A 12,961-nucleotide genomic window follows, 5' to 3' on the forward strand; every position below is an offset into this window, starting at 1 on the left:
GCGGCTCTTTTGGTCTCAAATGGTACGAGTGAGTATTCACAGAATATCACCTACAATAAAATAAACTGCAGCAGTGCCAGAAAGGTCTGCTTGCCTATTTGTGGTGTTTATTAGACATTACTACCGGCTGGATGATAACATGGGTGGGGTAAAGCACTGAGAAGGGATTCTCTGCCCACTGAGCTTTTTCTTCACTCCTCCCTGTGTGCTTGCATTTATAAGGTCTATAAGCCAGGAAGCCCTCAGCTTCTTTGCCGCCTGGGAGGCAGAGAAAGCGTCTTTTGGTCTGAACTGGAGGGAGGCACATAGTAATGAGGACTATTTGCACTTCAGGTACATTTCCAAGTGCTTCATATATAATACCTCATTTAATTTAATATTATTAACCTCATTTTAAAGGTGTGAAACTGAGGCCCAGGAAGACCAAGAAACTTGCTCAAAGTTACACAGCTAGACAGTGGAGGAACCAGTTTCCAACTGAGATCCCTTGGTTCCAGTCTGTGCTTTCTAATCGTGAAACCATACTCAAATGTTTTTTCAAAACCAAACAACAACACAACACCTGGTGCCTGGACTAAAAACCACGGGAGGCAATCAAACAGGACTGGGCTTTAACACAGCCGTTTCTAACAGGGAAGGGGAAACCTGGGAGGAAGGGCAGGAAATCTTCTGACCCCTGAATTCCTACAGGCAGCGGTTAACCCGAATGTTTCTATAAATTTAATTTTGTTGTATTTGCCCAAATCCATCTGCATTTTCCTTTTGTGTACGGGTACTGATCATCTAAATAATGCCCTCTACAATTACTGATATCTCACTTGAGTTTTTTTCTTTTTCTTCTGAAAATGCTGGGGCAGCGACATGTTTTAGGCTCCCCTTCCTTCTAGTAATCTAAATCTAATAAACACCGTGTCACTCTCTCCAGCTACATGTACCAAATTCTCTTAGGAAAAGTGAAAGGAGAGGGGATTTATGACTGAAGGAATCTTGTGCCAGAAGAATCCTTTTCCTGGGCCCCAAGGATGGAGCTTAAAGTAGGCCAATACTAATGACCAAAGATATTCTAAGTAGCAACGTGCAGAACTGGATGAACAATATCTTTTCTGTTTCCAATTGTGGTAGCTCCAATGTGGTTTTGGTTACACAGATTACCTCCTGACAGCAATGGAACAGGGGCTGGCTGACAGCAGGAGGGATATGACCACAGGTTCCACGATCCTTCTGGAATCCTAAAATTCCTGAACTACTGAACCACAGCAGACTATGACAGCTATATGCAGTCTTCTATTACATTTACAAAATTCCCTTTCTGACAGATGGATGCTGATGCCTTTCCTAATTTCCTCTATGTGCTGTGGGATCTTAAGCAAACCTTCTTTCTGAGTAAGTTTCAGCAATTCCGTGACCACATTCCCTGCTTTAAAAAAGGCAGAAGAGGCTAGGTTTACCCCTCCCTCCTCCTCCTCCTGCAGAGAAGTACACTTGCTGAGAACAAGAGAAACCCCACGTACCATTAACACATTCAAAGACATCACAGCACTTTCCAGGTGTCCCATCTCCACGAGAGACTATGCGGGGAGTGGATCCCACCTCACATACGGGGAAACCACATAAGCCAGAGAGACACTCGCATCTGAAACCAAAGAAAAGGGAAGGAAAACCCCATGAATAAACAACAACATAGAAGTCGGGAGACCACAAACAAAGGGGGCAGTGGCTATGGCAAAGTAACTGGACCATGGATACTTCCTCATTTATCTGGTATCACTGGGGAATGAGGGTGCTAACATAATTTATTTTCCAAATAACTAAGGCTCATCTCCTTAATAAACACCAGATTTTTAATTTTAACCATTTGACAGAAATATTTCTAAAATGCATTACTTCATTTCTTATTCAACCAGACTGATAATGAGCACAACAAACATTTTCTTGATGATTCAGGGCCATCTTTATTGCATACATCATTGTATTTTTCCGTAAATCCATGATGCCTGCACAGGCTAACACAAATGTGTGCTATCGTGTTAAAAGGCCCCATGTTGCTGTTTTGTGACTGTTGATAGATGGTTTTCAGAGATTTTCTGATTCTTCTTTCAACTGTCAGGTTATTAGCTCTTCAGTTTTGTTTGTTTTGCCAGTATGACTACTTCGAGTAGTACCCACCCACACACAACTTGAGCCACATTTATTTTATAATTGTGTATAACAGTATCAGAAGAAACAGACTCTGAATGAAGACTGAGGAGATCTTTATAAATAAAGGATGTACGCTTTAGTAAATGGATTTTGAGGCAGCTATCTTGGAAATTGAAAGTCTGAATTTTCTGTATCTTCTCAGTTACCACGTGAGTTTCCCCCTATGTGCGTGAATGAGGTGTTCAATGAATACAGCTAGTTCCACTGGTTCTCACCCCTAACTTCAACTCTGCTGTGTGGAACTTGCCTAAACACAGGAACACAGCAAATATGAGCATGTAAAATAAGAGGAAAAAAATGTAGTGAAGTGTCTGACGGTCACTGCTGCAGTGAAAGAGGAGGCAGGAAATGAGAAGCCCAGGGCAGCAGGGTGTCAGCATGCAGGTGTAAGCCTGGGAAGCAGGAGCCAGACCCCAGCCGTGGGTTCCTGAGGATGGAAGCATGGGCTAAAGGGTGGAGAAGAGGAGGGAGGGAGTTCCCAGGCTGATGGGAGTAAAAGGAAGGCATCTTAAAACAAGACATCCTTGTAGGAAGTATGTGGGTATATTGATATACACTAGGGTTCAAGAGCAGGGGAATGAAATATTCCCAGCAGAGAAGAACTAGTAACATATTCATTATTGGGTTCTTTTTTCTTCTTATTGAGGTGATCCATGTGTTCTATTACTCTTCGGAACAAGTACCTCAGTAATAAAGCCCAGAGGTTTATTAATGCTTATTGCTGACTGTAAAGCTAAAAAAGAAACAAATTTAAGTTAAAATCTTCATCAAAGACCATTAAAGCTACTTAAGAGGCCTGAATGACATCCCTTCAAGGCAAGCCCTTTCTGGATTCTTCCATGTGGGGTGACGCTTATACTGGAATCCTGGAAGAAGGGGGTGTTAGATAATTAAGGTTTTGCTGCAACGGTGTTTCTGCCTATGGTGTGAAATCAATGTTTGCCTGTTTTGTGTTAGCCGAACTGAGAGCTCATTTCATAGTCTGTATACCTGGGACAATCACCCACCCTCTAGGGTCTGAGAAAATAACAAATGGGCTTTTAGACCCTGGTAAGTCTCTCACTTCTATGTGCCTATCCTCTTGGTTTTAAGCATGTGATCATATATATCTCTGTGTATGATAATAATAGCAAATGTTTACACTTACTGCATTTGCTACTCTGTAGAACTAAAACTCTTTAGTGTTTGCAGAATAATGGGGCTAGAGTGCTGAGCGGCCAGAGATCCTGATCCCAACATCTCGATGCAATTACAATGAAAGCATCCTACAAGAATAGATGACGAACCCTGTTTTACACATCTTCCAGGATCCACATTCTCACCTACTGATGTGTTCTAGGGAATCACTCTAATTTAAACACCAAGAAGAATACAATCAACCAAAAAAATACTTCTTCATATGTTGTCCGTCAATGCTTCAGCAGCCTTGACTGAACACACATGTGTACTTATGATGTGCTGGACACTTCGCTAGGCTGTCAGGAATCCACCAAACCGAACCCTATGCACAAATCTGCCCTAAGTCTTCTTTTCTTCCGTTTAACTTGGACCCATTTCCCAACCTTTTAATACCCCTACTGTTTTCCCAGAGACCCATGTAGGTTGTCTCTCATCAAATCACAGGAGTTCTAAAACTGCACACATTAACCCACTTAGGAAAGGAAAGCCCTTTCTGCTGAATTTTTCTTTATAAACCCAGTATTAAAGACCCAAGATTCAAAGTCCCTGGCCTTTGCTAGCTGGCATGTGCCTGACTCCTGTCCCCTTCTCTGCTTCTCCCTTGTCCCTGTTATCAGGTTTTGACTTCTCACAGTTTGCTGTGAACCTGGAGATTAGTATGTGTTAAAGACCATTTGTTCCTTAATGAAGAAGGAACTTGGGAAAGAACCAGAAATAGTGAAAATCTATTGGGCAGCTATCTATTAGGTTGAAAACTTAATGAAACTGGGTAAATAGTATTTTCCTATAGTTCAACATAACATAAATCACCTGAGTTATTTTTGACAGCTATCTCTATGTTCACTCAAGACCCACATTTGCTGGGGAATTTATTATGTCTCCAGAATAGATGAGTACAATGTAGTTTTTAAAAATTCTTTAATAAGATTATTCTAGATTCTCTGGTCTATACACATGAGAGACAGGTATTCTCTTTTACAGATGGGAACAGTGAGGCACACAGCTTAATCGACTGGCCTGAAATTGAATGGCAGCTCCTGGCCTCTCTGTTTTCTACTAGAAAGACCATATTCTTTTCTAGTGAGTTAAGAAGAGGAAAAGCTGAAGCATGTAAACTGTACCTTGTCCTCACCAGCTCTTTTTCTTCATTTTTATTTTTGTCCTTAATCTCCCCCTTATCCTTTACCTCAATCCCTGGATAAAGAGTAAGCAAGGGAAAGGAGAAAATATGTGGATGAGTAGCAGAGAAAACAGACTAACAGGTGAGAGAAGGAGACTTAATTAAGTGATGCCACCATTTACCCCTCACTTGTGAAAACCCCACCACTCTTCAGGTTCTAACTTGGTCTCCTCCCACCCAAGTCCATCTCCCTCTTTCACTTACTGCTCCCAAGGCTCAGTTCCTATACTAGGAAAAAAAAAAAAAAAAATCATTAATTACTTTTCATTTAAATTAATAATTTCTCAGCCTCTTTTAACACTCTCAAATCCACACACACCTTTTCCAAGTCTATCTCCCAGCATTTCCCTTCATTTTTCTTTATGCAAGTCATGCATCTATTCTCCAAATAAGCCCCATTTTACTATCTTAGCACAGCTTGCCCTCCTCCTTCCTCAACAATTCTCTTCCAGACCCTCACCTCCAGCTGTCTTTCCAAATACCACTGCCTTTCTAGGACAACCTCAAATAAACAGCGCCTTCTCTGGACCTCCAAATGCCACACTTTTCTTAAAGTTCTTCTCTTAACTCTGTTTCAAGGTGACCTGAGGACTCATCTTATCAAAGCTCTTTTTGTATCTATCATGTAGAATCATCAAATAAATATTTCTTGAGTGGAACAGAACAGGAGATGAATAAAAGAGAGATACTATTAACTAACAAAACAACACAAAAAACATAAAAGAAAGCAGGAAGCAAAGCACTGAGAAAAATTTCTGTATGGTGAACTCAACAAGGCCACTTAGGCAGAGCTGCTATTTGCAAGACACTTTGAGAAGTACTAAGGGCTTTTGAAAAAAAAAATAGCTTTGATATATAAATCATATACTACAGAATTCATCCTATTAAAGTGTACAATTCAGTGGTTTTTAATATGTTCTCAGGGTTGGGCAACTATGACCACTATGTAATTTTAGAACGTTATCCCAAAAGGAAGTCCTCTACCCATTTAGCAGTCCCCCTCCCATTCTCCGCCCCGAGACCCTGGCAGCCACTACTCTGCTTTCTGTCTCTCTGGATTTACCTATTCTGGACATCTCATATAAATAGAATCATACAATATGTGAGCTAAGGGTCTTTTAACTTAAAACAAGAAGCACCCTGTATCTGCAATCTGCCAGAAAAAATCAAGCCTCTAATGTCATCCTCACTATTAAGATAATGATCAACCAGTGCACTACATCAATAAATTTTTGCAGAATGTAATCACAGCTGCAGCCAGGTGGGACTTGGTTACGCTGTCTTTTTCCCTCGTGTAGGTAATGGATTCAGTTTAGTGAGCATCTGAGCTCCTGAGTGCAATGACGAACATTACTCAGAAATCATCTCAGCCCCTAGAGGGCACTCACTTCCATAGGAGGCCCAGGCTGGCTGGGTCTGCTGACTGAAGGCACTGCATTCTTAGTTTTTTCCTTTCATTCTCTTTACTTCCTGGACACAGACAGTCCCAGGCAGACCACAAGTCCAGAGTCCTAGCTCCTGGGCACAGTTTACAATTGGCTCACAAATCTTGACTCAAGTTTTACTTAAGCTTTCATAATCTCCTGGTTCTCCACACACCCCACCCTCTAGCAACAAAGGCTACCTGCCATTCACTGAATCCCACCTTGCCCCACCCCCCACCACTTAACCAGCTAATATGCCCACCCTTCCTGGAGTCCCTGGTCTCTCATTTGCACTTAGGACTGCCCCCCTACAAGGCCTTCTCTAGGCCAAAGCAACCAGGACTGATTCTCCCTCCCCTGTGCTGCAACCTAACTCTAGGAGCGAGCCTGCTCATCACATGCTATCAGACTATTCTCCTGTGAATTCCTCTAGTACAGGGTGCATGACTTATTCGTCTTATAAAGGAAAGAATGAATGATAAAGGCACCCAACAACAGTTGGAATATATATATATATTTTCATGGCTTATAAGTCAGGGGCTAGATCATGCACTGTTTTGCAAATATTCTGTTACTGTAAATTTTTAAACAGAAAACTTACAGGAGCAGCTTTTTTTTTTCTTCTTCCCAAATTTAGTGCATGGATGGAAACACAGAATCTGTTTAAAATGCAGACTACAGGGTGCCACACTCAAGGGCTTGTTTTCTCCAAGTCTGGGCTGGGGTCCTGGATTGTGACCATCTAATAAGTTCTTCAGGAGATTCCACTGAAGGGATTCAGACCCTCTTTCTGAGAAACTCACTCCTAGAGGTACAGGGTCTGGAGCACCAGAGATTAACATGCACATTTCACTGGAAAAAGTAGAACTAGTTTTAATACTTTAAAGAGAATGACTACTATCTGTTCTTCATCATGAACACAGACTCCTTCCTGCCTGAATGTGGTTGCTTAGTAACGAGAGGCAGCAGGAGGGAAGAAAATAACAACCATCCAATACCATCATCCACCAGGAAATGAGTGACCACTGTCAAGGCACTTAAGAACTCTCAGAAGCTCATAAAATGAAACTGTGGGATCACACTGAACTTTCTCCTGACAATAAAATCACGTGATTCTACAAGTGCCGTTCCCATCGCTACCATGATGTGACCTTAGCTCATCCTTTTCTACTACTTCTCACTTGCCTGTACCCTGTCTTTGGAACACACACACCACATATCTTACACCCCATTACCTCCTCCTCTCCAAGCATCTCAACCTTTAAGCCCAGCTCAAGTTGGGTCTCCTTTCTGAAGCTTTCTCAGTTAATTTTTTTTGAGGGGGTAGTGTATAGATGTATAATTAAACATCTGCAGGTGTGTTATTTGTCTACACCAAGACTCTAAGCAACGCAGGAGACGAAGTGAGACGCCAGATGCGGATGCACTAGTCACAAAGGGAATGTACTGGGCCCTTTGTAACTAAGTTGAAGAATCAATAGTTAGCTTTACCAGAATGAGTGAGAGAAACTTTAAAAGACACTAAACTGGAAGGGGTTGCTGGACGAGGCCATGGGGAGGACTCGAGTCCTCTGCCACTGCCGCCACCCATTCAGCAAAGAAGAGGAGCACCCCTGGAATGTGCCCCATGGTGGGTGCCCTGAAGAGCTGAGGGTGAACGCTGGTGTAACATGCCCCAACAGAGGTGGGGATTTGGAAGCACCAAAACCATCTGACCCCTCAGCTTCCCTAAGCAGACTCCTATCCCTGCCCATATCCTGGAGGGAAAACATCAACTCAGGGAGGCCCCTCTGGAAAATAGTTCCTTCGATACTGGATTTATTCCTCATCTGAATTGAGTACTTGAGCCCTTCAAAAGGGGAAATATCACTGCCTGTAAATCAAAAACCGCCACTTACAGGTAGGAAGGAGGTCTCCCTTTAGTTATGAAATAAGGATAAATGAGGAATTAAAAGGGCAAAGCACCTGTACTACTAGGAATCCACACAGTTTATGAAACAAATGTCAGGAATGGAAGTTATAATGACACAGAAAGCACATTTCTATTCTAGAAAAAGAAGCTTCAACTTTAATTAAGTTTGATTAAAATTTCTTCCCTCTTTCCAGGAATGTGGAAGTTGAAAAAAAAAAAATGCAACATCCCAAAACAAACAGACTTCCCACCTTAGGGGCCAACCCCCTTACAGAAAAATGAGCTCCTCCCAGGAAAGGGCCTCAGGACGTAAGAGAGCCACCATTCTCCAAGTAAGCAACCTTCTTTTACCCTTTCTCTCCCTTCTCCAGCTAATTCCTGCACGGGATCTTTTCATTTTCGCTGCCCAGGCAGTGAAACATGTGCTTTAGCCTCAGCAAGCAAACAGCCCGTCTTAGGATCACACACTTCCTTCCAGCCACCATCCCTCCCTTTTCACAGTGACTTGTTACCTGCATAACCAGAAACAGCATGTTCTTCACTCTTTCCCTTCAGAGACAATAGGGGGGAAAATTACCTTGCTGTCTTTTTGTTGTTACGTTTTGTTTTATTTTTTTTTCTTGGGGTGAGGGGAGGGATGAAGGCTATGCACCAATACAGGGAAGGTATAAATTGAGGAAAATAAGGTAAAATATTGCTTTGCATATCTTAATATTACTACTACTATTAAAGCCCATTGTAAGACCTTGATAAAGCAGTCATTAGAGCTCTTCCTAGCTCTCTTAAGGGGCAGATGACTGCAGCTCTCTCCTCAAGGTGGCTTGTGGCAGTTGGTCCAAGAAGCTTATCTCAAGGTATAAAGTTGAAAGAAAGGTGGTATAAACTGTAGGAAAATAGAAGATGTAAGGCTACATCGTTCCTCTAAGAATTTTGAAATTATCTTCTATAACTATGCCCCACAGTAAGGGGGAGGGATGGGGAGGATGACCAAGAGCAATGGTATTTTAAATAAATTACCACTTTGATGTGACTGGCTAAGAAAGAGAGGTGGAGAATTTCAGAAAGTACTCAATCCTGGCAGCCAGGGGAAGTGGAGGCCCAGAGAAGACTAAGGACACTAGAGCCAGGTGCCACTCTCAGCTGGGCCCAAGAAACTGATATCAAGAGCCAGTCAAGTCCCAGAAGGGAGGGTTCCCTCCCCTCACTTTCTCAAGTCTGGGGGAAAGGTGGGCGTTTGCGTTTGTGGCTGGCTGGCTTCAGAGGGTAAAGATGGGGTGGGAGGGAATGAGACATGGAAGAGCAGTCAGGAAAAATAGGAAAGCAGGGAAATTGGCACATGGCACTCTGGAAAGGAGGAAGAGTGGGTCTGAATGTGGCAAGTAAGTTTAATAGACCAACATAAGTTATTCCCATTTCTGAGTCCGGAATCACCAATTTCATTAGAAACATATGCTTTAGAACTTGGAATCAGCTTGTTTTAGCCACATGCAATTATTTCACTTACTCAGTGTCTATTTGCAGTAGCCACCGTGCTAAATGGGAGCTGGGGAATACACATGGTCCTGCCCCTCCTTTTAGGGAGTCTAGTTTAGGGAAGTGTTGGATGAGTAATCACAGATGAGAATACAATGGATGTGGGCTATTTAATCCCATCTCCCAGCACATCAAGATCAAACACCAAGGACCTCTGGACTAACCTTCTAATTGAAAACCTTAGCACAGCTTCTGTGCCTGGGCTAACACTCATTGGGTCTCCAGAACCATCTAGGGCCCCAGGCTGAGCTGGTGCTGAAACGGCTGACTTGACAGCAAGCATCCACTTGGATCTGTGTGGACAGTCAATTCCCAGGCCTCTCATCCTTGTCATATGCACAAAGTGTAAGATCCTCCAATCTCCGTCCTCCGGGGAATGCATATCTCCACAATGCACTGCTCTGCTTCCCAGGGACTCATCCTTCCACGCTAACCTCCCTCCAATCTTTTTGCCCCTGCTCTCCTCAACCTTTTCTCTACCAACAAACTTCCTCATAATATACCATCATCACAAAATGCATCACTCAAATCTGTTTCTAACATTTACCTGGCTCTCCTCTGAAGACATTTTCTTGCAACTCTCTCCAGTAAAATTGTGAATTCCCCCCACACTCATTCACTCATTTGGGCTGGAAGGGAGGTCTACATTCTCCAACTGACCAGTGGCTGCTCCCAAATTGTTGCTTTGCTCTTTCATGCAAACCCTCCTTTTCTGTGGCTTTGTCTTTGTCTCCTACCCAATTCTGAAGGAGTGCGGGAAGGCACTTTGACACCAGGCAGTCTTAGATTTGAATCCAGGCCACTTAGGAGCTATGCGACCTTGGACAAGTTATGTAATCTCCCTACGCCTCAAAAAGTATTCGTATCTCTTATGATTGTTATGTGGATTAAATAAACTGATATACGAAAACAAAAGCACTCAATACTATTAGCTATTTTATGATTATAATTTGGGGGTCTTCAGTGTCTATGTGGACAAAGTATTTTCGACTCCCTAGCCTCACCTCGTCTTTTGGACTCCTGTGAACCTTGCTGCCCTCTTCACTCCAGTCACTCACTGCCATGACCATAGATTTCTGAACTCTCTGAAGTCAAATACCCTACTCACTGATCATAGTGGTCCATCCTTTAAGTTCTCTCTCTCCCATGCTCCCACCTCACCAACTCTTCAGCCTCACTGAGACCGCCACTCCTTACATCTTTCCCTTTCCTCCCCGACCTTTTAGCTTCATGCTGATGCTGATGGCACTTCCTTTCCAATGTAGACCAAAACCCACAGTGTTTCACCTTAGTAACCATCTTCCCGATGCCTTCAAATTTCCTGCCCCTTTGTTCTTCTTCTGTATCTGGTTCCTCAATCCCACCCCCAAATCAGTTAAACCCAGATATGGAAACCCTGAAAGTCTACAGGACTCAGGCAGGATCCTAAAAGAGCAGAGGAAACTCGGTGCGGACTTTGACAACTCAAAATGGTTTGTGCCCTCTGAGGGGGCTGTCCTTATGCATTCCAGGCAGAAACATACAGTCAATGTTGCTATACCTTCCAACCAATTAAGAGAAGCCAGAGTTTTATATAAAATATCCTAGTTTTCAAATGTCAGTGACTAATTTTAAAATGAATGAGAAAAGAAAGAAATGAAAGACAGGAAAGAAGGAAGGAAGAAGAGAAGAGAGAAGACACATACATACATATATACATATATACATACATACATACTGCGTACCTTGGAGTCAAATCCAGCCCCAATTTTAAACTGTAATTCAAATCTTTTATTTACTCTGTGCTGATACTCAAGCTGCTGAGAGCTACTGGAGAGAAGCACACACCCCTAGCTGTAGTAATTCTGCATCTGCAACACTGCAGTCCCTCATTTTGCCTAACAGTCAGACCTCCAGTCACCCCCAAAGATCACTTCTTCCATGAAGTGTCCTCTGACCCAAGGCCTACAAATAGTTGATGCTATTTGTGTCTGTATGTTGTACACTTTGGATGATTGTATGGTATGTGAATATATCTCAATAAAATTGAATTTTAAAAAAATCAATGACCACAATGGCCTAGAACGCCCTTTCCTCTTTCTCCATCTGGCAAAGTCTGACTCACTTTTAAAAGACTCAGCTCAAAAGTCAAATCCTAGTTTTCCAAGTCAGGATTAGTCTCTCTATATGCTCTGTGAGTTTACTACTTTTTGCCCGTTTCTCCTTCTACAACATGTAACACTTTAAGCTGCTGAAATGTGCATGTTTGCCTCCCCCTTAAGACTATAAATTCCTTGACATCAATGATCATGTCTTCTTCCTGCCAGGAAACGCAATGCTTGCCACATGATAAACACTCCCAATGCTTGTCCCCTGAATAGATCAAGTACACTATGGGGTTTTGATGCTAGGAGTTGCCACAGACCATATATAATTTAGCTAAAAGCATTTATTGAGTGTTTCCCTACACTAGGCACTGATGAGAGAGAAATACATAAGGCAGGTCCTTGTCCTCAGAGAGTACATAATTTAAGTATCATGAGATCCTTCAAGAATCCTGATCCAGCCATGGAAATCAAAGTATACTTGATATCACAAGACACATGATGTGCCGGTTTGAATGTATTATGTCCCCCAGAAAAAGCCATATTCTTTGATGCAATCTTGTGGGGCAGACAGAATAGTGGGAATTAAGTTGGAACGTTTGAATTAGGTTGTTTGCATCGAGATGCACCCCACCCAACTGTAGATGATAACTGATGGGATATTTCCATGGAGGCGTGGCCCCACCCATTCAGGGTGGGCCTTGATCAGTGGAGCCATATGAACATGCTGGCTCAAGGAGATGGAATGGAGTGCAGCTGTGAGTGACGTTTTGAAGAGGAGCAAGCTTGCTAGAGAGGAACGTCCTGGGAGAAAGCCATTTTGAAACCAGAACTTTGGAGCAGAAGCCAGCCACGTGCCTTCCCAGCTAACAGAGGTTTTCCAGATACCATCAGCCATCCTCCAGTGAAGGTACCCGATTACTGACGTGTTACCTTGGACACTTTATGGCCTTAAGACTGTAACTGTGTAGTCAAATAAACTCCCTTTTTATAAAAGCCTATCCATCTCTGGTGTTTTGCATTCTGCAGCATTAGCAAACTAGAACACATGATATGCAACTTCTTTCCTTTTTAAACAAAAGCAAAACGAGGAAAGGATAATTTAAAATATACTGGCCTATGTGATACATTCACATCAGATTAACTAAGCAATTACAAGCGAAACCAGCTGTCTCCATTTCCAGGGTTAGAGTTAAACAGTTAAATGTCTACCAGGCAGATATAACCCTGAACCTTCTGCAAACTGTGTTAACTGCAAAGAGGGGGAGCCCTAACACTTACACTCAATATAAAGGTGCAAATGAAGGGTAATATATATTCCATGAAATTCTGTTTTGCTTTTTATATTTCTAGAAGAGGTAGAATTTTAACATTCAAGATTCACTTATTAGTTATGCAAATAACTTCACAAAGCATTCTGCAGAACTATCTGAAGTTGTTCTGTTTGTCT

At 42.4% G+C, this 12,961-nt stretch overlaps 1 protein-coding gene across 5 annotated transcripts in view; it reads right to left on the reverse strand.

Moving 5' to 3' along the window:
- Positions 1-12,961, reverse strand: part of CRIM1 (cysteine rich transmembrane BMP regulator 1) — a 222,569-nt gene that overhangs the window by 104,027 nt on the left and 105,581 nt on the right. For all 5 annotated transcript variants that reach the window (XM_037807087.1, XM_037807086.1, XM_037807085.1 and 2 more), the window contains one exon: positions 1,512-1,633. In XM_037807087.1, the coding sequence (XP_037663015.1) occupies positions 1,512-1,633 (122 nt within the window). The remainder of the gene's footprint in view (positions 1-1,511; positions 1,634-12,961) is intronic.

Source organism: Choloepus didactylus, chromosome 17 (assembly GCF_015220235.1).
Source record: "Choloepus didactylus isolate mChoDid1 chromosome 17, mChoDid1.pri, whole genome shotgun sequence".
NCBI classification, from domain to species: Eukaryota; Metazoa; Chordata; class Mammalia; order Pilosa; family Megalonychidae; genus Choloepus; species Choloepus didactylus.